This window comes from Chiloscyllium plagiosum, chromosome 23 (genome assembly GCF_004010195.1).
Source record: "Chiloscyllium plagiosum isolate BGI_BamShark_2017 chromosome 23, ASM401019v2, whole genome shotgun sequence".
Classification (NCBI taxonomy): Eukaryota; Metazoa; Chordata; class Chondrichthyes; order Orectolobiformes; family Hemiscylliidae; genus Chiloscyllium; species Chiloscyllium plagiosum.
The window spans coordinates 15937496-15965205 of NC_057732.1; the positions used below are offsets into that span (position 1 = coordinate 15937496).

The window sequence follows — 27710 nt, forward strand, 5'->3', positions numbered from 1 at the left end:
CATAGACAGAGAACACAGGGGGCTAACACCTTCAACATATTGTCTAGCTATCACCATTGTTAACAGCTAACCCGGGAATGCAACTTTAAAAAAAAGGTTTTGTGATTTACACATGAGAGAAGTGAAACTATCACTGTATTCTAACAAATGAAAGGCTTAACAGACAATCAATTTTTCAATGTATAATTTCAGTTACATCACACTGTAAATTTTTACTATAAATTCTGTGTTACGATCGAGCCTTCCACTATCACCTGATGAAGGAGCTTCGCTCCGAAAGCTAGTGTGCTTCCAATTAAACCTGTTGGACTATAACCTGGTGTTGTGTGATTTTTAACTTTGTACACCCCAGTCCAACACCGGCATCTCCAAATCATGGATTGGTGAAGGCTTTGTCATAGTGTGAATTTAAGGTTGAAATGGACAAATCTTTGCTTTCAGAGAATCAAAGATATGGAAAGCAACTGGAAAAGAGCAGCTGAGGCAGCACATTAACTAACCAGGGCATTCCTGATTTTTATTTTTGTGTCCTTACAAGTTCCAAATTACTATTTCATTTAGAACCACTTCCTGTCAATGTTGGTTTCTCTTCAGACAAAAGTGAATTTAATTTAAATTAAAATCTTAATCCTAAATATTGGCTTCTGAGAATATTTGCTCCCAAATCAAGACCTCAGATGTAGGAAAATCCCCAGCTCTATTAACCTTACTCAATGGGAATAATGTCCCAGATGGTTGGATTTGGTATCATTCACAGAGTTCAAAGAAGGTAACACAGCTGGTGATGTAGAGGTTGGATTTGGCAAAGGTCTGCCCAACCAACTCTCAAACCCTCACAACCTAATACTAATATTACGTCTACACTCTCTCACCCTTAGTGTTTCTCCTTGTCAATCTGTGCTCCTCCAATCATTATCCATGGTTCCTTATCCCCTTAGTGCTAATCTATGATCCTCAAGCCATCCCAAGTTGCTTTTATAACCTGCATGACATCTTAATGCCAACACATGCCAACCTTTGGCCCTCACCTCCACTCTCTCTCTTAGAGCTCCATACCAATTCAATATATTTCCTTCATATAGGCACCAGGACTCATGTTGAGATGCCAGCAGTGGTAATAGAGTCAGATACATTCAGGACATTTAAGTGACTCTTGGATAGGCACATGGATGATAGAGCATGTACGTTACTTTGATCTTAAAGTAAGATAAGAGGTTGGTACAACATCGAGGGCTGAAGGGCCTGTACTATGTTGAACTGTTCTATGAGCATTTGTTTTTGAGGAAGTATATTTTAGCTGAACATTTTTATGATGGAAGATACTTCAAGCGTTCCATTAATGCTCAAGAATACAGGAGAGAAATTAAGTATCATCAGTATCAGTAAAGAAGTAGAATTAAGCAACTAATAGAGCTAAAGGCAAATACATCCTCTGGCCCTGGTGGCTTGGATCTAAAAGGAGTTAGCTAAAGAGATAGTGGTAGTAACTAGCTGTGATTTTGCAAAAATCGTTGGATCCTTGAGACGTACCAGAAAATTGGAAAACTGCACTACTTTCAAAGATGGGAAAGAGGCAGAAATTGAGTCACCAATGGAATCAATTGTTAAAGAAGATATTTCCATAAACAGGAAATCGTGTCTGACTAATTTATTGGAGTTTCTATAGTAAGTCTCAACCCAAGTAGATAGAGAGGGACCAAAATGAACTTACAGAAGGTGTTTGATGAGATACATTGTAACAGGTTAAGTCATAAGATAAAAATCTATGTTGTTAGAGATAATATATCGACATGGATAGACAATTCCTATGGGCTGGAAACTATGAGTGGGGATAAGGAGCTCTTTTTCAGGCTGGCAACCTGTGACCAGTGGCATTCCACAGGAATCAGTGATGGGACTGCAACAGTTTACAATATATATCAATGACTTGCAGGAAGGAAGTGAATATATTGGAGTCAAATTTGCAGAGAACAAAAATAATTGGAAAGGCAAGTTGTGCAAAGAATAAAAATAGTTTACAGATAGGCATTGCTAAGTAAGATGGCAAAAAGTTAACAATTAGAGTACAATGTGGAAAAACAATTGAGTTGTTCATTTTGGAAGGGAGAACAAAAGAACAGACTATTATTTAAATACAGAAAAACTGCAGAAAGCTGCAACCCGAAGGGAATTGGAAGCACTTTTATGTGAAACACAGAAAACTAGCATGCAGATGCAGCTGTTAAACAGGAAAGCTAATAGAATGTTGGCCCTTATTTTAAGGAGAAAGTGAGGTCTGCAGATGTTGGAGATCAGAGCTGAAAATGTGTTGCTGGAAAAGCGCAGCAGGTCAGGCAGCATCCAAGGAACAGGAGAATCGATGTTTTGGGCATAAGCCTGAAGAAGGGCTTATGCCCGAAACGTCGATTCTCCTGTTCCTTGGATGCTGCCTGACCTGCTGCGCTTTTCCAGCAACACATTTTCAGCCCTTGTTTCAAGGAGTTTGGAGTATGAGTAGGAGAATCTTACTGCAAATTTACAAGTTGCTGGTGAGACCACATCTGGAGTACTATGAACATTTTTACTCCCTTACTGCAGGCAGTTCAAAGAAGGTTCACTAGGATGATCCCTGGTCTTATGAACTAATGTCAAATAGGTTTGGACTCTACTCACAGGAGTATAGAAGAATGAGAGGCAATCTCATATAGGAGTCTTAAGGGCCTTGATGAGGTAAATGCTGAGAGGAGATTTCCTCTCATGAGACAGTCTAGGGCCAGACAGGATTCTCTCAGAATAGAGGCACCAATTTAAGATTAAGATGAAGAGGAATTTCTTTGGAGGTTTGAGTGTCTTTGGAACTTCTTGCCACAGAAAACTGTGGGGGCAGAGCTCTTGTGTCTAACACAGAGATAGATACATTATTGATCAGTAGGGGAATCAAAGGGTGTGGGGAAAGGATAGGAACATGGACATGAGGAATGGGAATCAGCCTTGATCCTACTGAATGATGCAACAGGCTCAAGAGGGTGAATGGCCTACTCCTGTTCCTTTTTGTTGTGGTCTTACAGTTCTTTTTGAATGACTCCTTCAATAATTTTCTATAGTTTGTTTACTGTCATACCTTTTAGTCTATTACACAATAGAATTTAGCCAACTGTCTCTTCTTACCAATGTAATTGGCTTTATTTAACCTTATGAATATTTTGAGGTTGAATATGTCTCTTTAAACTTAACATGGACTTCAATAATCTTTTTTTTCCCCAATAAGATCATTTATCACAACAATAGTAATTAAATCTGCCTCAGTATACAGCATTACATTTAAAAAAGCTTTCTTCCTCCATTCAGTTCCACCATATATTGTTCCAGGAATCTGTCACAAAAAGCATTCTACAACATCATCTTCCGTGATATTGTAGCCAATTCAATTTGTTCAGTCTATGTGAAGATCCAAGTTTGACTTTGAGTTTTCTTCAATTTGTAATTGAAAAAGACTCAAATGCATTGAAAAAATATACCACATAATTCTGGCTTTGACAAACCACTAAAATCCACTTACGCAATGACAAAATTTGAAGAAGCAGCAACAAAATCAAGACAAAGAAACAAACAGATGAGTACATTAAAACACATTAATTATGACTAAACTGGAACACAATTGGGAGTGATTTTCAATTGTCAGCTGTGTTTTATTGAAATCACCGATGAGAGGAACCCATTAACTGTCCACTGATGTTCACATGCAAATTTAAAGTAGGTCAATCAAATCAATAAACAGCACAACTACCTGTTCAGCATAAATCTGTTTAAATATGGGAAATCAAAGGCTATCGACAAGAGTAACCTTCAAATACAATTGGACGAAGAATGACATCCTGGGAAGCCGAACAGAAACTTCTGGTGGAAAGGGTTTGTATTCAATGTTCTCATCTGCTCTCCGTATTTTTCCAGGGCTATTTGAACAAGTTCAAGAAAATTACCTCTCATATACTTTTAGTTTAATTAGGCTTTGACTAGTTGTGACAGCGTTAAAAGCTTTTTATTTTTAAAAAAGTCCATTTGGAAATGTTATGTTCAATATAGTTTCCCATTCCAATGTCTTATCCCCAAATCATTATGTGTTAATATGGCCAGCCCACCACTACTGGGAAATTCACCATATACATGTTCACGTGAATAGCTACCAGTGAGTGAAATTTGTTTCTGATCATAGCTCTAAATTATTATATCTCTCAATGTAAGCCACACACCTGTTGTTGTCGAGATTGTAGAAGTTGTAATTTCTAAAAATGAAAGCAGAAAATAGTTACTTCAAACATTATTTGTCAAGTACCCTTTGATTTACCTCAGTTAAAATTTGAGAGAAATGCCAAAATTGATAGTGATGATTCTAGTATCTGCTCTTGATATTGTAAGACATATATTCTCCTCAGTTATTAAATTCAGATATTTTATTCTATCCTGTAATGATGCATATTTCCTTGCAGTGAAAGTGTCGCAATATGCATAATCCAGAGAATGGGCACATGCACTGGGAACATGGCTACAGTCCCATCACAGCTGAATGGTGGAATTAATTTTAAAAAGGAATTAGAAGTGAATTTATCATTGATTCTGCTAAAAAATGTCCTTTTAAAGAATAAGATCTCCTGTCTTTACATAGTCTGGTTTACATGTGGCTTCAGAATTACAGCAATGTGATTGATTCTTAACTGCTTTAGAAAATAACCTAGCAAGTCACTCGATAGTCTCATTATCATCGTCTCACAGGCAATCAGTAATAGGAAACAAATGTTGATCTTGTAGGAATGTTCATATCACATTTTTAAAAAAATTAAAAACCCTTAATTTTTGTCTACAATGAACTTATCTCCCATCTGTTTTCCCCCCCAGCCATCCACATAGTTTCATTAAACTCCTAATTTTGTACTCTGAACAACTATCATTCCTGTCAAGACTGTCGGTTGCTATTTCTTTCCAAGAAACATCTCCTAGTTTTAGAAGTCTCCATTTTTATGCATTCTACAATTTTATGAGATGCCTACATTTTTAATCCACACATATCATTTAAAGTAATGGCTTCTATTAAAAAATAAGTTAAATAAGTATTCACTATCACTTGATGCCATGGTGCTGAATTTTACCACAGATTGGTTAAATTTCAATTTCGGCAAGTTTCACGGACAGTTTTCTTCCATAAGCCTGAATAGGTTTTCACACACTATCTTCCCAAACCTGTCTCCTTACTTATGAACTACAACCCACCATGACACCCCATTCAATATGTTCTCCAAGTCAGTACAGTAGTAATGGCAACTGCCAGGACCTCTTAGGATTTGTGTGTCGGTGTTATCTTTGAAGCGCAGCCAATTGCCAGGCCAATCACTGCCAGCCCATATCTGCTGTTAATTACTACAGCAAAACCAGGCACAGGGAAATTAGCAACCAGCTTTGTTCACAGGGACATAGGAGTCCCAATAGTCTGGGGAGGGAGGGGTATGGTGTATTTGGTCACTGCCAATGGAGTGTGCCCTGAGATTTTGGTAAGTGTTGGACAGAAAGCAGCGACCTGGCATTACCAGGTTAATGCTGTAACTTTTACATTGGGAATTGCCAGCATCTAGTTTTTCTTCCATACGTTGAGAAGATGGGAAGCTGTGTACCAGTAATACAAGATAATATCATGATGTGAATGTTAATGCATGCAAATGGTTCATGCTATTCACAAATCTCATTTCACGCTTGTTTGGAAAATGGGGCATTTTGCTTTTGATCCCAGGAAGATCCTCGCTGGCCATCTCATATGATTCTCCCAACTTTCTCACCATTATCCATATATTCATTCATTTTGTCCTGCATTTACACTCAAAGACTGTTCATTATCAAGGTAAGATTAATTAGTTTTCAATTTAATGCGATTTCTTTGACAGTCTCTTATCCTTTGGCTTTTAATAATTTATATTTAGTGCCTCCTCCATCAACTGCCTAACGTCATTTAATATTCTGGGATTCATGCAAGATTCTCCAAAGGCCTTGGTGTGTTTTGTTCCATTCACATCAGGGAATACTTCTTTTTTGAATATTTGCTTCCAGCAGTAACTCTTTCACTTCTGCATTCTTTTAAGTTCCATTTCACTTTGCTTCATAATATGGTAAAAATTTAATTAAAGTTCTTGACATTATATGAAAGAAAATACGAAACAAAATTATAACTAGGAACTGTTTTCACATATCCATAGATAATATCAGTGAGAGTTAGTCACCTGTAGTGGTGATCTTTGTAGTCGGAGATGTGGTTGTCTCTAGGAAAGAAAATAAATTATTTTAGGTCATTGCATGACATTCTTTTGTCTTTGACAATTTGATTTAGAGTTAAAAACAAGATGCTGGGAAAAATAATATCACTTGGTTAGTCAGTATCTGCAGAGACGAAGTGTTAATATTTCAGGCCTGTGACCTGTCATTTTAAGCGGCAAAAGTTACTAATGTATCAGATTGAGGAAGGGAATGGATTGAGCATGACAAAAGGAAGTCTTATTGGTGTAGTTGTAAACAGGAGACATTGACTGTCAGAAATATCAGCTCTCTTGGGCCAAGTGAATGGGAATGAGCAAAGAAAAGAAGGGAAAAAAAACAAAATTGTGCCCAAAGCAGATATGCTGCTGACTGAAAGCAAAAATAAGAGAAACGTTGCAAGATGTAAGTAAAATAAAACAAAATGGAGGAACAGAGTAACAATCTGAAATTGTTAGGTTCAACATTGAGACCAGCATCTAATTGAAAGGTCAGTTTCTGCTTCTCAAATTTATGCTGCTTTTGCCAGCAGTGCCCAGCTGCCAGAAACTGATTTGTTGAAATTGGATAAGAGGTGGAGGCATAGTGCTAATGTCATCTGGTAATGACATAATAGCTCTGGTAATCCAAAGTGCCAATAAATGTTCTGGGGAAGTGGGTTTGAATCTTAACCTGGTAGATGGTGAAATTTAAATTTAACATTTCGAATTAAAAACAATTTAATGGTTACCACAAAGTCATTGTCGATTTTTGTACAAAATCACTCGTTTCATTAATTTACTTAAGAGCACGAAATCTGCAGTCCTTACTTGGTCTGGCCTATATGTGACTCTGCACCATGGTAATGTGGTTAACATTAAACTGTCCTTTGAAATGGACTAGAGAGCCAATCAGTTCAAATGCTGGCCTTGCTGACAATTCTTGTATTCCACAAAAAGTAAGCAGCCTTTCTGACAGCACTGCCATATTTTATTCTGTGGCATGCCTAATCTGCCTGGTATAATCAGGTTTCACACCATTTCTCAAACTAGCAGATATTACTTTGAGTGGAAAATAAACATTGAGAGATGAAGATTTCATCAAACTCTTTAGTTTCTTACTGGATTGGTGCTTGATGCACAAAAGACAATTTACAGTCTCATTTTGGTAGGAAGTTTGGGAGAAAACATTGAACTTTGAATTATGTTATCTTCATTTTTTTCCTAATTTGGCACTGATTTGCTTAAATTTTTATTTTCATTTTCAGAAAATGACAAGATGTCCTTGCCTCATTAGAACATTGCTCTACGCACATGTTTGAAGCAGAAATAACAAAAGTGCTAAAGGACAGAAAAGCAATTATCGCTAGAATTGACTACAAGGGCTGATTGCCCAGTTCAGCACTGTGGTCGGTGCTAGTTGGGAAATCACAAACTAGTAGTCCTGATTTGTTTTACAATTAATTAACTATATATAATGTAGGGCCTAGCTGCTGCTGCTCTTAAGCAGAGCACTGTGCTCAGTCCTATATTTTATCCGAAATCTCTATAAATTTCCAATTTATGATTTTGCTTCTTTATTTCTTGGGCAGTGTTAGTTAGATGTCGGTGATTGGGATATTTTCTTGGATAATGGAATAATTAGTGGAGAATATCTTTTATGAGCAACCAGAGTTGATTTTTGAGAATATCACATGAAAGCAGAGTCTGTTTTGAGTAAAAGTTGGCCGTATGAGAGTTAAGTTGAGGAATGTTGGGTAGAATCTTCACAGCCCAGTGAAAGCAGGTTTGGACTTGAGATCGGGAGCATCATTTTCAAACAATTGTTTCAGTGTGACTCTTTTTATGAGTTCTCAGCTCCGAGTACTTGCCAAAGTCAGGGTCAACATGTTGGCAGCTACCTTCCTGACAATGGTGGGCACCATTTAGACTAAAAAAGGGTCATTGCAAGGTTCCCTCATGCATTCTTTTCTATCTCTGCAGCTCCACCTCTTTAGCATTGTTCTCTTACGGCTAGTAATCTAGTGCTGTAGCCCTCCAATTGGATCTACTTTCAGTTAATGTCCTTCATTGTACTTTGAGTGCTGAGATGGACATTGAATTAGCATTTCCCTAAATAAACCAACTGTTCTGCAGTTCTGGGTTGCTCAAAATATAAGTTCCCTCATTGTTTTATCCATAGTGTCTGATAGCAGTATTTGCCATTGTAATGTTTTACTGTGGTGCATGAATTATTGAAAACAAGTTCACTTACCACAGCTGACAATACCTTCGCTGCATACACTGTAAAATATTAAGTTTGGAAATATTACCTTAGAAAATAGTGCTTAACAAGCCTTATCCAGTATATAGTGTCCATATTCAATACACTATAGATCCCCATTAAAAACTGGTACATTTACAAAACACGGAGAAATCATTCAGATTTGTACGATCAACCCTGCATTCTAGTGAGGGAAAAATGCAGCTTTTTGCAGATCTATTACTCACTAAACAAAAATCATTTATGCTTTCACCTGATATTGAAAAAGTGAAAAATAGCTTGCTAAAAATTGCACTTCGTAGACAGAGAGCACTGATAGTATTTTGTATTAGCTTTTGAACCAGTTTCTTTTGCATTATAACTAGTACAACAAAAAAGTATATGGAAATACACAAGGATATTGTAATGTTAGCATGACTGTAGAAAGGACTGAGGAAGAAGAGGTAATAACAAATTATTTTCCTCCAGCACTCTCCTTGTGCCTATCAAACAAGAGCGTAAATCACTTAAACATTCAAACATGATTTACTCAGCTTCTTTCAAACTTTGCTATTCCCTCATTAAAGGCACAATCAAAATCACTTTATAACTGTAAATTCTTTTTAGCTCATCTCTAAATGTTTAGAATGAAGTTGGCTTTCAATGCATGACAGTTTGTGGATGCAACACTTTGGTTCATTGATAATGAATCATTTTAAAACCCGTCTATTTTTATTAGCATTGACCTCAACCAAGAAAAACCTAAGGCAAGGTATAAAATGGACTGCTGGTTTGGTTTCACAAAAGAAATTTTCACATTATCCAACTGTGATTTATACCATTTAGAGTATCATCATTTTCATGATAAATTACTTTTTTAAAGCAAATTGAAAACTGAAATTAAACTTCTTTGAATCAAATTTTACTCTGTTCATAAGTTTTAAAGTATAGACAATCTGGTATGTACAATGCTATGAAACACCTAAGAACTTGGCAAGACATTCAAAATAATATGAACAAACTGGGCAACTTATCAATATTTATAATGAAACACGCTATGGCCAAAATACCAAATTACTTCAGTCATCTAATCTTTGGAATAAATGTTGATAATAAATAGGTAGTTTCTGGATTAGTGGTGCTGGAAGAGCACAGCAGTTCAGGCAGCATCCAAGGCATCATCTGCAGTCATTGTTTTTACCTCCTAATAAATAGGTAGTGTCACTGTTAAATCTGATCAAATCAGGTATGATTTTAACTGATGGAGGGAGAATTTTCCCACCGATACCTATTGACTCTGGCCTTGCCAAGACACAGAGTCAAATGTGGACTCCACTATCATCTCCCCTCTAGAATTCAGCTCTTTTGTCCATATTTGATCCAAGGCATAATGAAGTTGGAGCTGAGTGATTCTGGCAGAACCCAAATTGAGCATCAGTGAGCAGGTTGTGATAAACTTGTCTGTTAGATAGCATTATTCATGGCAATTTCCATTATTTTAGTGACAATCATGAGTAGACTAATGGAGCAGTAATTGGATGAGTTGGGGTTTTGCCCTGTTTTTGTGTGCGGGAAATGGAGGGTCATTTTCCACATTGCCGGATGGATGCTGGTGTTAAAGTGTGCTGTTTGAGGTTGCAGCATATTCTGGAACATAAGACTATGCCAAAACATTGTCACAGCATTTGCCGTATCTATCATTTCCAGCCATTTCTTGATATTATGTGAGTGAATTGAATCGACTTGAAACTGACATCTATGATATCTGTGGAGCCGTCTCCTCCATTGAGTTGTTTAGTTGTTCATCGGCATTCAGAACTGCAAGTGGAAGGTCTGCAGAGCTTAGGTCTGATCCATCAATTGTGAAATCACTTAGTTGTGTCTATCACTTACTGCTTATACCATTTAGCATTATTTATTCATTCAAGGAATGTAGGCTTCTCTGCCTGGAACAGTATTTAGTTGCTCCTGAGAAGGTAGTGCTGAGCTTCCTTTGAAACCTTTATAATTTATTTTATGTAGATGGTCCAGTTTTATTGTCTCACCACTTTGAGATTGCATTTTTAGGTTGGTTAATACCCTGGCTTGATAGCAAGGGTAGAGTGAGGGGATATGCTGAGTCATAAAGTTGCAGATTGTGTTGAAGTACAATTCTGCTGCTGTGATGACACAGTCCCTCATAGAGTGAGCTAGTAAAGGATGTGTAACTGTGATTGAGAGGGAAGAAGTTGGGAGTCACAAAGTGTTTCTTGGAAGGATCAGCTTTGGAATTATCCAGATATTAGGCAGTATCATGCCGCTTTTCTTCAGAGATATGCCCAAAGTCTGACAATTTGGAGACTGGAAGATTTGGCCCATAATTGCTTTCATGACACATTACTAACTAACAATAAAACACATTTTCTGGATACTTTACCAGTTTCCACAGCCAGGTACACTTTCAAGTGGATGATATATTTTGCCATTGTAATAACAAGTGCACTCATCTAGGCTGACACATTTCATTGTATTTTCATCCAGATAAGGAGCACTGTCTGGGCACTTCGGGTAGCAACCTAATTATTTAAAAAATGTGAAAGTAAGTGTGAGGAACTATGGTGCTATCATATTAGCAATGGTTTTAATTATAGATTTATTATGTATAGACATCATGGCACAGGGAACTACAGCTTGATTTATTAGTTATTCAGCAAGACTGTAATTTTTGTACTTTGCCTTTCACAAGTTTGTCCTGTTAATGGTTCATTATAGTACACTCAACAAAGTGAGTTATCCATGTAATTACAACTGTACAATTTTAGTTATTTGTTTAATTTACATTACACAAAAACTAATTCATTCATGATGTTAGAGTTGCCAAATAATTCTATTTGTCTTTCAACTGATTTAATAAAAGCAGAAAATCTGAAATTTAAATATTGCTAATATTCCTTTTGACGTTTTGTTTTGGCTTCTTGATGCCATACTCTGTTAAAAATTGCCTTGAAGTCACAGACAGTAACTCGTTTCAGTTCTGCAATTCAGCTCTTTTGTCCATGTTTGGACCAAAGCTGCGTTGAGGCCTAAAGTCAAATGTCAGAAGTCACATGAACATCAGTGAACAGATTACTGCTGTGTAATGTCCCTGTATAGCACTGCAACTGAATGAGAGCTGACTGATCAAAAGGAAATTGACCTGATTGGACTTGAACTGCTTTTCTCTGGGCAAGACATAGCTGTACAATTTTACACTATATCAGGGAGATACCAGTGTTGTAGCTGTACTGGAAAATTAACAAGATGCTTCTGATCGGAATCATTTTAAATATAGTTTTAGTTTTAGAACATTGATGTGTTTTTTAAATCTTATATGCCAAATTATCTCTAAATAACTCTACTTGTGCTTACATTAAACACGTAAGAAATACGTTGTGGCAGACCTAAACATCAGCAAAATTATGAAATAATACAACCTTCAAGGATGGCAGAGAGCTTTCTTCGAATTGAATGGTCACTGCATGTTTTTACTGTCAAAGATCCACATGGTTGATAATGCCAGCTGCATTCACCGGGGCTGTTGTAATAGTCACAATAGACAGCTGCAATATAAAATACAATTAGTTGATCTACAATGCCAGCAATTGATTCAACATCCAAAGGAACAGCTCAGATCAAGATGCAAACCTTGTTGAAATAGTTCAGAAATAATTAGGGGGATGGGAACCGGAGCTACAAATCAGAGGAGAGGGTAGTTATTGAACAGGCAGAGATAGAATGCAGAGAGTCTGTCAGGAAGGATACACAGTTGATAGGTCAAAGGGATGGGTTAAAGTGTGTCTTTTTCAATGCAATGAGTGTCAGGAACAAGAGTGTGAACTCAGAGCACGGATCAGTATTTAGAACTATGATGTTGTGGGCATAATGGATCGATGGATTTCACAGGGGTAGGAATGGTTGCAGGATGTTCTTGGGTTTATATCTTTTAAGAAGAACTGGTAGGGTGGGAAAATAGGAGAGGAGTAGAACTGTTAATTAGAGAGTGCATCATAGCTGCAGAAAAGTACTTTGTTGAAGAGGGTTTGTCTACAGAGTCAGTATGGGTGGAGGTCAGCAACAGGAAAGGAGCAGTCACTTTATCGGGTGTTTTCTAAAGACCCCCCAATAGCAACAGAGAAATGGAAGAACAAATTGAACAGCAGATCTTCGATAGGTGCAGATGTAACAGAGTTATTGTTATGGGTGACTTCAACTTTCCCAATATTGACTGGAACATCCTGAGTGCAGATGGGCTGAGGAGAGCTAGGAGTGGACACAAAAAACTTTGGCAAAAGGGAATAGGAAAAGCCTAAAGGTGTTCTACACTTATGTGAGGAGTAAGAGAATGATCAGAGAGAGAATAGGGCCGAGCAGGAATAGTGGAAGGAACTTGTGCTTAGACTTTGAAGAGGTAGGGAAGGCCCTAAATGAGATTTTGCTTCCGTATTCACGAGAGAGAGGGACCTTGTTGATAGTGAGAACACTAGACCTGGTTAATAGGCTTGAACAGATTGATATTAAGAATGTGGATATGTTGGACATTCTGAGAAGCATCAAGACAGATAAGCCTCCAGGGCCAGTCCAGATATATCCAAGGTTACTACGGGAAGCAAGGAATGAGATTGCTGCACTTCTGGCAAAGAAGTTTACATCCTCACTCTCCACAGGAGTCGTACCAAATTTTTAGAGGAGGCGAATTTTGTTCATCTGCTCAAGAAAGAGAATGGGGAAATCCCTGGGAATTATAGACTAGTTAGTCTTACATCTGTGGTAAGCAAGGTATTGGAAAGGATTCTGAGAGACAGGATTTATGACTATTTGGAGAAACATAAAGATAGCCAGTATGGCTTTGAGAGGGGTAGCTTTATTGAGTTCTTTGAAGATGTGGCGAGACAAGTTGATAAAGGTTAAGCAGTAGATGTGGTGTATATGGATTTCAGTAAGGCTGAAATGAAATGGAACCAAAGAATAAGGACTGGATTTCTCTGCTGCTATTTGACAAGATTCCCACAATAGGCTTATTCAAAAAGTTAGGAGTTATGGGATATAGGGAAATTTAGCTATCTAGATAAAGAATTGGCTGGCCAAAAGACGACAGGGAGTGGTAGCAGATGGAAAGTATTCTGCCTGGAGGTCGGTGACCAGTGATGTCTCACAGTGATCTGTTCTTTGGACTCTGCTCTTTGTAGATTTTATAAATGACTTGGATGAAGAAGTGAAAGGGCAGGTTAATAAGTTTGCCAATGACACAAAGGTCGATGTTGTTGTGAATAGTGTTGAAGGCTATTGCAGGCTTCAATCAGACATTGACAGGATGCAGAGCTGGGCTGAGAAGTGGCAGACAGAGTTCAACCTGGATAAATGCAAACAGATTAATTATGGAAGGTTGAATTCGAATGCTGAATATAGAGTTAAAGGCAGGATTCTTGGCAATGTAGAGAACAGAGGGATCTTGGGGTGTATGGTGTTTCGGTGTCCATTAAAGGGGGATTGAGTTTAAGATCCCTGAGGTTTTGCTGCAGCTCTATAAAACCCTGGTTAGACCACGCTTGGAATATTATGTCCAGTTCTGGTCACCTCACTATAGAAGATCCTTTAGAGATGGTGCAGAGAAGATTTACCAGGATGTTGCCTGGATTGGAGGGCATGTCTTATGAAGAGAATTGAGTGAGTTAGGGCTTTTCACACTGGAGAGAAGGAGGAAGAGAGGTGACTTGATAGAGGTGTACAAAGTAATGAGAGACATAGATAGAGTAGATAGCCAGAGACCTTTCCCCAAGGCAGAAATGGCTGTCACAAGGGGTCATAATTTTAAGGTGACTGGAAGAAGATTTAGGAGAAATGGCAGAGGTAGGTTTGTTATGCAGAGAGTGCTGGATGTGTGGAGTGCACTTCGAGCAGTGGTATTGAATCAGAGACATTAGGGACATTAAGCGACTGCTGGACAAGCACATGAACAGCAATAAATTGAAGGGTGTGTTGGTTAGATTGAGTTTAGATTAAGGTAAATGCTTGTCACAACATCGTGGCCCAAAGGGCCTGTACTGTGCTGTACTATTCTATGTTCCATGTTTTGTGTAATATTTCCAATTCAATCAAAAATTTAGACTTACGACAGCGTTCGGGCGTTCTCCAGCGAATACAAACACCAACTTTGTTACAAGCTTCTGCATACACAGCGACAGCTGTGCAAAAACCCAGATATTTTCCCTGCATATCACAGGCACATGCTTCCTTAATGCAAGCTTCATAATATGGCTCAGAGTTAACCTGATGAAGATAGCATAACAGTGTCAGAAAATATAAGGAAAGACATTTTTAAAATACAGTTAAAAACACACAGAATGCTGACTACAATGTTTATTTTACATCCAAAAGACCCTATATATAAGTATTAATATTCATGTGAGTAAAAAGTTGATTCTTCTTTATAAGTTGAATAGATTCGTAATGTTCCAGTCCACTTGCCCTTCACCAACCTCGGCAGCAAAAGCCCTGGTTGGCCTGGGCCTTCCCCCCCCCCAGTGATAAAATACTAATGGCAGTGTGTTCGGGCCTTTAAGTGGCCATTAAGTGTTTTAATAAGGCAAGCAAAGCCCAAACATTTCTCAGTTTAACCTTCATGCCCGGTAAGATTTCAGAATAGTCTGGGGCAGCAGAGTAGGCAATGGGAAAGCTATCTACTGAATTCTGCATGTCTCTAGACTTCAAGCTACCAACTAGGGAGTGTAAAATCCAGCCCTTATTCTTTAGTTCCATTCATGACTTGTTGTGGTGGGATAATATTATTTGGCTCTGATCTGTATGGAAGTACTACTTAGATCCTTACATATTCTGTTGTTACTTGTAATATAACTTCACCTTATTCTTGGTTCTTTGTACCTGAACAACCTTTCATATCCCTCACTGAATCAGGGTCTTATTATTTCATTTAATCCCTTGTTTTTGGCAAAAGAAATAAAAATTTATCAAGAAAAGGAAACAGTAGGTAAAACTGCACTTAAAGCATATTGGAAAAATATTTTGAATGATATCAATAGAGAAAATAAAAAATTCAGAAATCTAACTGAAAATCAAACTATTAAATTACATTGGCAACAACTTCCCATTTCTACGACATTGTGATTTATGAAATATAATAGAAGTTGGCATCTGCACTGATGATTGGGACCTTCCAGTTTTTATATCTATGGTGGCATTATAAGGAGTGCTCCATTTGAAAATGTGCAAGTGTGCTAATGTAAAGATGGAGTTTCTTCATCATTTATTTTCACAGCTTTAAATCTATCACCAACAACATTCAAATTAATAGTAATACCTTTTCAATAAAAGTTTCTTACCTTTTTGTGACATGTTTTAAATACTCCATTTGGGTCTTTAATTATGGAACATTTTCTCTGTGCCCATGGAGAACAGAATGGGTTTCTCTCACATGGAAATGTCTGATTCACCGAATCAGAGCAGAGCTGATTAGATTTCCAGCTGTTCCCTAAGTCAGTGAAGATGCTCGCCAATGAGTTAAATTTGGTTGTTTGATCATCTTCAGTGTCATCATTGAAATTTCCGCAGAGACCACATACTTTGTTCTATTGTACAAGTTACAAATAACCAATTATTAAGGATAATAATCTGACATCTCAAAATTACTCTTCAATATAAACTAATTTAGCTGCTTTGACCTGTAAAGGCAGGAATATGTCCCAACAAAAGGAAGCCACGTGTCTGAGAAATAATTAAATCACACAGAACCTTACATTTTCATTAATCTGTGCTTAGGCTGTTTATCTCAGCTTACAGCATCAATTGATCTCCACTCGGCTGGTCTAGGTATGTGGCCAGGGAAGAAAATCAGCTCAAAATGGTGTCAATATCTTTGGTACAGGGAAGTAACAAATGGAGGAAAAATATTTTTGATCTCAGTAAGCAAGTTTGTTATTGGATATACTGTTGCCCACACATCGGTATTTCAATTGCTATAAATTGGGAGTATTTTATACCATGAAGTTAATTTATTTCTTAAATTGTAGTAGGAATAGAAATGTATGTATTTAATTATTTTGCTTCTTCAGTGCTGCACCTGAGAATTGACTTCTCGAACTTAGTCAAGTGAGGATGCACGTGCAGTACATTGTGCAGTTTTGGTCTCCTTATGCAAGGAAGACTATTCTTGACTAGTGACTGCAGTAAAGATTCAGTGGATTCATTCCTGGGATGAGGGATTGAATGGAATGAATCTATTTTCTCTGCAGTAAGAAGAATGAGAAAAAAATTGCAGTGAAAAGAATATTGACATTCTCTGAGGGCTTGACAATCAGGATTCCTCTGCCTGGAGAGTATAGTCCATTACAGTTTCAGTATAAGGATTCAGCCTTTCAAAAATTGGATATATAGAAATTGTTTTGCTCAGTGTTGGAAGGCTCCAGAAATCCCCACCTCTGAGATCTGCGAAGCCATATTGAGCTGGATTTCCCAATTTGTGTTCTAGAGTTTTGATGAGAAAGATTCAGAACACACTGTCCATCACCTCTGCAGCAACTGCTTTGTGCAAGAGGGCTTTTGGTGCCCTACTGTGGAATTGTATAACAGGAGAGGCAGAAGTGATCACCACGGCCACAACCTTGTAGTGTTCACATTGCTGGCCCCATATTTAAAGCTCAACTGCACACCAGTTCAGAAGATGCAAGCTAGGAACCTATTTTCACACTTTCATACTCCATTATCATTGCAGAAAACAAGGACTCAAGAAAGCAAAGCTCACACCTGGCTTCACAGACTGGGATCTGGAGTTGCTGGTAAAAGGGGTGGTGGAATGGACCATAATCCTTTCTCCTGCTGACCACCGTTAAAGGCCACACCACCAGATAAAGTCAGCCTAGATCTATTTTGGGAATACAGTGAATACTATATTGTTGGTTAAAAGGAATGCCAGCAATGAAGGAATAAGGTCAGCGATCATCTGTGCTCAGTGTAAGTGCGACCATCTCTTCAATGTTACCTCACACTCACAAGGGCATTAGGCATTGTAGCTCTGGCATTGTATCCACCTCTTGTAAGGCTCATGGAATATTCTTGCATTATTGCATGCACAATATCTGCTTAACAGCTCTCAGCCATTTCAGCCTCCTAAGCTACGAACCAGCTTTGCCCACTGTGGTTCCTACTTACTCATGGGGTTTATCTTATCACCTCTCCTGCTCCTGCATCATCAGTAAGTTCTCTCCAATCAATCAAATACTCAATTTGACTCATTGCAGAAAAATTGGACCAGCCCTTGGACTGATGACTCCACAGAACCCTGACTGTAAACCCTGGACTGGTTGCGCATAAACTGCAGGGCTGATAATATCCAATTTGTGGAGTGAAATCAGATAAGGCCCTTGACTGACTGTGGTAGGACTTCCTAATTGACTGCTGTTCTCCTTGACCCCACTAAAGCCAGCTTACCTTTAACTTTCAGATATGGCTAATTGTTTGAAGCTCATGTGGTGTGTTTGCCACATTAGTTGCTGGCACATGTTTTAGGTGTGACATTATTGCAGCCCAGTGCTATCCTTCACTGTTCAGCACTCCCCACTGTGAAAAGTTGCCTGTCTCTCCCTCTTTGCTAAGAATTAATACAAACTACAGAGGCTGGCAGCATCCAAGTAAGTACGAAGCAAATGAACACCAAGACATTAAGATAAGAAATAGAAGATGCATCCTGTGTAAAATAAGAGATTCACATGTGTTCCTGCAGTCAGGGAAACCTGACAGAAGCATGCAAGTTAAAATGTAGAACATTACAGCACTGGACAGGCCCTTCGGCCCTCGATGTTGTGTTGACCTGTGGAACCAATCTGAAGCCCATCTATCCTACACTGTTCCATTTCCATCCATATGTCTATCCAATGATCATTTACATGCCCTTGAGGTTGGCAGTCTACTACTGTTGTAGGCAGTCCGTTCAAAGCCCCTACAACTCTGAGTAAGAAATTACTTCTGACATCTGTCCTATATCTAAGACCCCTCAATTTAAAGGTGTGTCCCCTTGTGCTAGCCATCACCATCTGAGGAAAAATTTCTCACTGTCCACCATACCTAACCCTCTGGTTATTACTTACAGAGTGGAAACAGGCCCTTCAGCCCAACAAGTCCACACCGACCTGCCGAAGCACAACCCACCCAGACCCATTCCCCTATATTTACCCCTTCACCTAACACTACAGGCAATTTAGCATGGCCAATTCACCTAACCTGCACATTTTTGGATTGTGGGAGGAAACCGGAGCACCCAGAGGAAACCCACGCAGACACGGGGAGAATGTGCAAACTCCTCACAGAGAGTCGCCTGAGGCGGGAATTGAACCCGGGTCTCTGGCACGATGAGGCAGCAGTGCTAACCACTGTGCCACCGTGCCAATCTTGTATGTAAGATCATTGTGTCCAGGAACTCTAAAGTAAAATGTTGATATGATCAAGTGATGTGCAAGCTGGTTTGCGAGCAGGCATGAAGCTGGTGAGACTGGTACTTGACCCATGCGGACATGTGTGGATGAGGGTCAAGGAGGATGATGAACTGTAGCTTCTGGGCTATGGTGATGAACCCCAGCTGGAAGAAGGCCAGCACAATCAACTGGTGAGCTGCAGCTCACCAGGTTTCTGCTGTGAATTAAGTCAGGAATATGTGCGCTGCGTATCTTGGAGAAGGGAAGGAGAATTGGAAGTATTGTAGAAATAAAATATACAGAGGAACCTCTGGTCTTCTTCCTATCGGAAAGATGTTGTGAAACTTGAAAGTGTTCAGAAAATATTTACAAGGATGTTACCAGGGTTGGAGGATTTGAGCTATAGGGAGAGGCTGAACAGGCTAGGGCTGTTTTCCCTGAAGTGTCAGAGGCTGAGTGGTGACCTTATAGAAGTTTACAAAATCATGAGGGGCATGGATAGGATAAATAGACAAAGTCTTTTCCCTGGAGTCAGCGAGTCCAGAACTAGAGGGCATAGGTTTAGGGTGAGAGGGAAAAGATATAAGAGAGATCGAAGGGGCAACTTTTTCACGCAGAGGGTGGTACAGGTACAGAATGAGCTACCAGCGAAAGTGGTGATGGCTGGTACAATTGCAACATTTAAAAGGCATTTCAATGGGTATATGAATAGGAAGGGTTTGGAGGGATATGGACTGTGTGCTGGCAGGTGGGTCTAGACTGGGTTGGGATATCTAGTTGGCATGGACAGGTTGGACTGAAGGGTCTGTTTCCATGCTGGACATCTCTATGACTATCACTCTATGACACAGGCAGAGAGTATTTTGCTTGGTTAATCAAATGTCAGATAATCGATGCTGGATAACATAGTTAGCCACGCATTGGGACCTTGCAATCTTGTTTGAATGATCCGAAGTTCATTATTCGAATGCCAGACAATCAAGGTTCCCATGTTTATCGCTATTAATAATGTGCAAATGCATCGAATTAAATTTGTCACTGCTCAATAGCAACATTCTGAAGTCACAATATAGAGCTTAAGGGGAAAATTGGAAAAAAAGTTTCTCAATGGCAAGAATCTGAAATTTTAATGTTGCCATATTTTCTCAATCTTCCCAACATCACCCCAGCATATCAGAACGGGAATATTTTGCCTATTGATGATATTCAAGACTAAGCTCATAAGATATTTAAACACTAAGGCAATCAATGGAAGAAGTGATATGATATTGGAAATGGAGAGTAAAAAACAGCCATGAGCATCTTGAACAGTGTAGGAGGCAAGAATCACCAGGCAGGACTCACTTTTGATATCTTATGTGCTTATACACAGCATATATTAACGTTGTTGCATTGCTGGTTTCCCTTCGTAACAAACAAAATACATGCAGTATTTCAAGTCCGAGTCAAGTCTTTGGACTGTGAATTTGAATCAGGCAAGTAATTAATAGAAAAAAGATTTGTGTCTCCAATATAGTCCTGTGTTTTTAGGGCTGGCAAAGACTCCACATGTAGGTTTAGACTAGCTCACTGATTGTTGGAATATTTCAGGGTTGCAAGTACTGTCCATGCAACACCAAACTCTGGAACTCTATCCAGTCACATAGACAGACATTCTGGCTAAACTAAATACAATTTTGACAGATGTATGATCTTTTTGTTGATTTGTATGAGAGATGTGATGATTTAGGGTGTTGTTTCAAAGCAAATTAATTGACTGGTAATTCCTTGTTTTGGATGAATACAATTTCTGAAACCATTTGTTTGCTTTCAAAAAATGTGAAGAATCAACGAGCACATGTAAGAGGGGATATTTTAACCCAGAACTACACTTACCCTCCATTGTTGATCTAGTGTTACAGAAAGTCTTGTGTGTTTGTCCCAAATTATAACAATCCCATTGGAAAATGTGAGAATTAGATAGAGTCCGACGGTGTGATATGAATAGGGATCTTCTGTGCATGTTGATATGGAATTTGATTCAGAAACTTTTATTTTCCCATCTTCCAAAGTTAGTTCTTTATCCTATAAGAGACAAATGGTTTAGAAAACAGAATGCTTTTTAAATTATATTTATTAATAATCTCAATTGAAAATTATACTTTAAGGGTCTTATTAAAATAGTACAGAGCCAATATTTGTAAAATAAACCTGAAATATAATTTTGATATTTCTGGAACATGTCACTCCATCTTCACAGCATGCAACATTTTCAAACAGTATCTGGAAAGTACCAATATTTTCTCCGCAGTGGTCCTAAATGAAGAGAGGTTTCATTAAATATATGCAAAAAAAACATATTCTGTACAATTGGAAGTAGCTCAGTCAGTTCAGTAATTTGTACTAATGTATCATCTGTATTATGGTAAAGTTACTCATGCAATTTCAACCATAAACTATTATGTTTATCTAGAGTCGTGTGCCATAGTCTTACTGCTGGCCTCATTAAAACAAAATAGAATATTCTTCTATTAAAACTATCATCCACAATTTGAGATAATTGTCAAAAGAATCAGATTCATTGAAGAGGAGAAATGTGAAATAACTCCACAGGGGCCTGTATTCCATCACAAAGTCACCCCTTATTTACAGGTGGAAAGTCCTTGACTCTAATCCAGCTTCCTCAGAGACAGCTCTTAGAATAATAGAACCTCTGAAACTCCTGTTTATATCTTTCATTGAGTCATAACGTCATAGAGATGTACAGCATGGAAACAGACCCTTCGGTTGAACACGTTCATGCTGACCAGATATCCCAATCTAATCTAGTCCCACCTGCCAGCACCCAGTCCATATCCCTCCAACCCTTCCTATTCATATACCCATCCAGATGCCTTTTAAATATTACAATCATACTAGCCTCCACCGCTTCCTCTGGCAGCTCATTCCATACACGTACCATCCTCTGCGTGAAAACATTGCCCCTTAGGTCTCTTTTATATCTTTCTCCTCTCACCCTAAACTATGGCCTCTAGATTTGGACTCCCCCACCCCAGGGAAAAGACTTTGCCTATTTAACCTATCCATGTCCCTCATGAATTTCTAAACTTCTATCAGATCACCCCTCAGCCTCCGATGCTCCAGGGAAAACAGTGCCAAACCGTTCAGCCTCTCCCTGTAGCTCAAATCCTCCAACCCTGGCAACATCCCTGTAAATCTTTTCTGAACCCTTCCAAGTTCCACAATATCTTTCCGATAGGAGGGAGACCAGAATTGCATGCAATATTCCAACAGTGGCCTAACCAATGTCCCATTCAGCCACTACATGACCTCCAAACTCCTGTATTAATACTCTGACCAATAATGAAAACCATACCAAAGGCCTCTTCGCTATCCTATCTACCTATGACTCCACTTTCAAGGAGCTATGAACCTGTCCTCCAAGGTCTCTTTGTTCAGCAATACTCCCTAGGACCTTACCATTAAGTCCTGTTAAGACTTGCTTTCCCAAAATGCAGCACCTCACATTTATCTAAATTAAACTCCATCTGTCAGCCAGGGCTCCCTGATTGGACCAGGTTTACGGTCCCAATCGGGCAACTCATATTTTATAAAGTCCACCTGGATAACCTTGTCACAATCATTATGAAATGCACTGTCTGAAAGACTGATGGAAGGAAATTTGATAGTATCTTTCAAAAAGGAATCGGATCCATCTTTTGGAAAGGAAACATTTGTAAGATAAGCAGAAGGAGCAAAGGAATGGGGCTAATTGCACTAATTTGTTCAGCCAGGCAGCTTGATCTGAACAGCTCATTCTCTACCTTATGTTTGGTATGTGCATGTAATTTAAATCCATTCATTAGTTTTTTGTTCATGAATTTTAAATGATTGCAAGTGCATAAAAAGTCAAACTTGAACCATGAATGTGTGACCTTCATCTTCATGATGTTCATTAAAACTTCTAGTTCAATAAAAGGGGTAGACATGCCAGAACTCAATATCAGGTCCAGTTCAAGTTCCTGGGTCTGGCATTTTGGGTGCATGCCTGACTGCGTCAGCTTACAGGAGATTAGCCAGTTAATTAATACATTACATCTGTACTCGCTGTCCAGTTTCTAACAGTGGACAGGTTCTGGAGGAAGTGACAACACAATCTGGTTTGACAACCACTTTTAGAACAAGGAGAACAGATGGCCAAATAGATGCAGAGGCAGTGAGATACTGCAACTATCCTTAGAGCCAGTAAAACAAACAGAAGATAAGATACATACGGCCATCAGATTCACAGCTTCATTACTCAGTTGGAAGGCTGTGTTATGGATGCAGTCCCCTTGCATTTGCTGCTAGTAAGCTCTTCGACAACTTTAAAAATACAGTGGCTGACATCCCATTATGAGCTTGTTCACTCTCACCTTCCAAAAACATACATGGGACTTGTGGTGTGGTGTATGTGCTGCTTTCAAATATCTCAATGTGTCTGAAAGTAGGGGATGATTAGTCCTTTTATGTATCTTGTTTTGGCTAGCAATGCTGCTATGCAGGTCACTGTGCATGAAAACTGACATTGAGAAAAACTGCATGGACGTGCAAAGGCAGCAGGAAGTTGACACGATGTACAATATTACACATTTCCAAATTACAAAAATCCTCTTGGCCACCTCAAAAACTGCCTGTGTGGGACTGGGAAAATTCAGACTACTTTGTGGATCTAGATGTATGATCTGTTAATAACAAGGCTTTTAATTTTATATCTACACCTTATCATTGAAGTTTTGGGCAAAATTACAAAGTAGTGATTCTGAATATTCAGAAATGTTTCATATCATTTTAAAATCTTAACTTATACTTGACCAAATAAATACGACATTTTGATTCACAGGAAATGAAGGTTTAAGTCATTGTTATTTACCTGAACAAATATATATTCACAGTTCCCCTCAAAAGTATATGTGTTCTCATCAAATGTTGTGAAATGACCTTCACCATAAACCTTACAGGTCTTTGAACAATGTTTCTCAGTACAGTTCCATACTCCACCCTGGCACGTGCTACAAAATAAAGAGCAGATATAATGTTCATACTAAGGTGCTTTTAATCTACTAAATTTATAAATGTGTCATTGATTCAATCTCACCATTCATTACAATCCTTCTGGATCACTTTTCCTACACGATGGCTCTGTCCTTCAAACAAGCAAGGACATTTTTTATGCAAAACACAATTTCCATTGTCATCTTCAGCTTTACCATCAGGACAGATGCAACCAGGAACGCATTGATCTGGCTGTCATAAAAGAAAAGATCTTTAGTGATTCCTCAAAAATTATTAAAACTGATCTCAAATACCATGGAGTAATAGAAATGAATACTCATTATATAAATAAGTTCGTCAGTATTACTAATCTCAGGCGATACATAATTTTGAATGCGTGAATAACTTTGACAAGAATAACTTTGTGTGGCTTTCTCTCTCCCACTCACTCAAATACACATACTTGCAACTTATTATCTAACAAACATAACAGTAGATAAAATTATGGAAAAAAGACACATTTACTCAAAGTTAGGACAATTCACTAGAATACCAATGTAACGGGAGTAACATTTTGATTCTAAATGAATAGGGTGGGCTAAGTGGTTGACAAATGCTCACTGATTGGTAAAGACTCTTTCATGGGGAATTCACCAGTTAGATGAAGACTGACAGTCAACTACCAAGCTTTATTTAAATGCAAGCCAGGCAAGTTTATTGGTCAAGCCATTGCTCTGAAGAATAAAATAGAGAATGGCTCTCAGCTGATTTGTCCAGTTATCATAGATTCAGTACGTTTGCATATTATTTCAGTCTGCAAAGAACATGATACTGTGCATTAAATAAATATAAAGTTCAAAATGCACAAATGTACCAAATTATGAGTCCTACAATGTTTACACTCTGGATCTGACTGAAAACTTTGAATGGATTGTCAACATATTTTATGGCCCACTTGGGATTATTTAGAAAATGCTATCCAGTCACAGTGCAAGTGTGGCACACCTTTTTCTGGTCAAATTCCACTTCTCCCTCAGATCTATTGATACTCTCGTTGTGTAAAGGCCAAATGGTCTCAACTTTATACTGAATATCTGCAGTCCTTGTGATTCAGAATTCCTGAGATTCATAATATTCTGAGTAAAGAGACTTCTTCTCCTCTCTTATCTGAATGGCGAGCTCCTTATCATGACGCTATGTCCCCTCATTCTAGATTCTCACAGTGTCTAACCTGTCATGATCTCGAAGAATGTGACACACTTCAATAAAATTACCTCACATTCTTCTAAACTTCAGACAACATAGGCCCATTAAGAGTCACGAGGTTATGCTGCAGCTCTATAGAGCCTTGGTTGGACCACACTTGGAATATTGTGTTCAGTTCTGGTTGCCCCATTGTAGGAAGGATGTAGAAGCTTTAGAGATGGTGCGGTGGAGATTTACCAAGATTCTGCCAGGACAGGACGTCATATCTTATGAAGAGAAGTTGAGGCAGCTAAATGTTTTCTCATTGGAGCGAAGAAGGGTGAGAGGCTACTTGATAGAGGTGTACAAGATGATGAGAGGCACAGATAGAGTGAATAGCCAGAAACTTTTTTCCAGGGCAGAAATGGCTGATCATTAGGGGGCATATTTTAAGGTGATTGCAGGAAGGTTTAGAGGTGGTCAGAGGTCGGTTCTTTACACAGAGAGTAATGAGTGCATGAAACACACTGCCAGCAGTAGTAGTAGAGTCAGGTACTTAAGGGACATTTAAGTGACTCTTGGATAGGCACATAGATGATAGTGAAATGAAGGGTATGTCGGTTAGTTTGACCTTACTTAAAAATCACACAACACCAGATTTTTAGCTTTTTAGCACCTCCAAGTTTGATCTTACAGTTGAATAAAAGATCAGCACAACATCAAGTTTCAATGTGCCTGTACTGTGTTGTACTGTTCTATGTTTTATGTTTACATTCATTATGTGCAATCTTTTCTAAAAGAGCAATACTTTTTATCCCAGGAATCAATTGAAGGAGCCTTCATTGCACTCTCCCTAGGTAGCTAATTATTTCAAAACAATGGAGTTCTCCAGGTGTCCTGTCTTAAACTGTAGCTCTTCACAGTTAGGACTAACAAATATTTTCCCAACAGTATGTTTTATCTGCATATTGGCTCTATTTGATTTTGCCAACTCATAAAGCTTTCTACAGACCAACATTTAATAATTGTACCATTGAAAAATAGTCTACCTCTTTACTCTTCTTACCAAAGTGTATAATTTCACATTTTCTCACTTTATACTCAATTTGCCACCATTTTTCTCAATCACACAACATGTCTTTTTTTTTTTACAGCCTCCTTTCTGTTTTGCTCACAGAACATCTTTTTACTCACATTTGTATCATTAGCAAACTTGAATATATTAGACTAAGTCCCTGACTTTGGTCCTTGATCCAGACTGCAAATAGCTGAAGCCCAAGCACTAGTCCTTATGGCACTCCACTAGCTACAGCTAAACCAAAATGAAAGTTATCATTCCTGCTACTAATTCTCATTCCATATTCAATGTATGACTCCAATTTCATGCATTATCCTTGTCTTGTATGATAATCTTATGTACAGTAAAATCAGAAAAATTAAATAAGTTTCACCCATTTGTTTTCCCTTTCCTGTAACATTAAAAATTTTCAACAGATTGACAAAACATCATTTCCACTTTCACAAGGACATAGCAACTCTTCCTAAGATTGATATTTGTGCTCAGTATTTCCCTAATTCTGTCCCAATAAATCAGAAAATGCAGAAGTACATGAATAAATTTGATAAAATATTACCTTACAAGACTTAGCAATGGAGCAAAAACTTTTTTTTCTATAGTTGCCATCAGATTAAAATATGCCTTTCTGTTGTTTAGAATAGCATATTCAATTATATTTTGTGTTCACCTTTGCATTATACTCCCTCATTCCACGCAAATATGTACGATTCTCACAAGTTTATATCTTGAGATATCACTTACACATGGTAAATTCAAGTTGCTGCATTTCTTTGCACAATGTTTCCAATTGAAGTTTCTAGCTCCTGAACAATTAAAATACCTCTTTTCCCCATGACACACTGTTGGACGAAAAAAATGGAGAAAGTTGTTTCATAGCAGTTCCAATTCATGTTTTAGGTGCAGATGACTTTAAAAGATACAAATAATTTACCTGGTGTCTGTGGAGTAGTATGAACTTGAGAACACACAATATGCCCATTTGTGCAAACGCTGAAAGAAAAGAAAAGTTACAGATCCCTTTTCATATATTTATTATTGCAACTTGCAGCAAATTTGACAATTATACTTACCAATCATCACTATTTTCTCCAGGTTCAATATACATGCCCCTGTAGTAACATGAGCATTTTCTTTGCTCAACACAGAGTCCATTTTTATCCATGTACTTTCCTGCAGGACAGCCACATCCATAAACTGGAACATCCTGAACACTACAGGTGAAGTCAGGTTTTGATAGTGATCTGCAAGTCCGGTTACATGTTGTCATGTTGTTGTCAAAAGATTGGCTCTCCTCACAAGTTGTATCTAGAAACAAAAACCACTAACATCAGATTATAGTTAAATAGTGGTGAAAACTAGAGAAATATCAGAAGCCCTGAGTAAATGATCCATCCTGGTCTCCTTCTGAGACACCTTCCATTGTAGAAGCCATTCATCAAGCAGCTTAATGTAATTCCCTCATGATATGTGGAAATGACTGAGCGCATTAGCTTCAATAAAAA

General features: G+C 38.3%; 1 protein-coding gene across 1 annotated transcript in view; it reads right to left on the reverse strand.

The window, feature by feature from the left end:
• Positions 1-27710, reverse strand: part of LOC122561450 (mucin-19-like) — a gene marked incomplete at its 3' end in the record, with an annotated part of 67059 nt that overhangs the window by 1894 nt on the left and 37455 nt on the right. Inside the window, exons 18-31 of the mRNA XM_043713193.1 lie at positions 27279-27513; positions 27140-27198; positions 26950-27047; positions 24049-24197; positions 23824-23962; positions 21123-21227; positions 20808-20996; positions 15849-16094; positions 14622-14778; positions 11946-12071; positions 10910-11048; positions 8506-8534; positions 6243-6281; positions 4230-4262 (exon numbers count right to left, since the gene is read on the reverse strand). Coding sequence (XP_043569128.1) covers positions 4230-4262; positions 6243-6281; positions 8506-8534; positions 10910-11048; positions 11946-12071; positions 14622-14778; positions 15849-16094; positions 20808-20996; positions 21123-21227; positions 23824-23962; positions 24049-24197; positions 26950-27047; positions 27140-27198; positions 27279-27513 — 1743 coding nt within the window. The remainder of the gene's footprint in view (positions 1-4229; positions 4263-6242; positions 6282-8505; positions 8535-10909; positions 11049-11945; positions 12072-14621; positions 14779-15848; positions 16095-20807; positions 20997-21122; positions 21228-23823; positions 23963-24048; positions 24198-26949; positions 27048-27139; positions 27199-27278; positions 27514-27710) is intronic.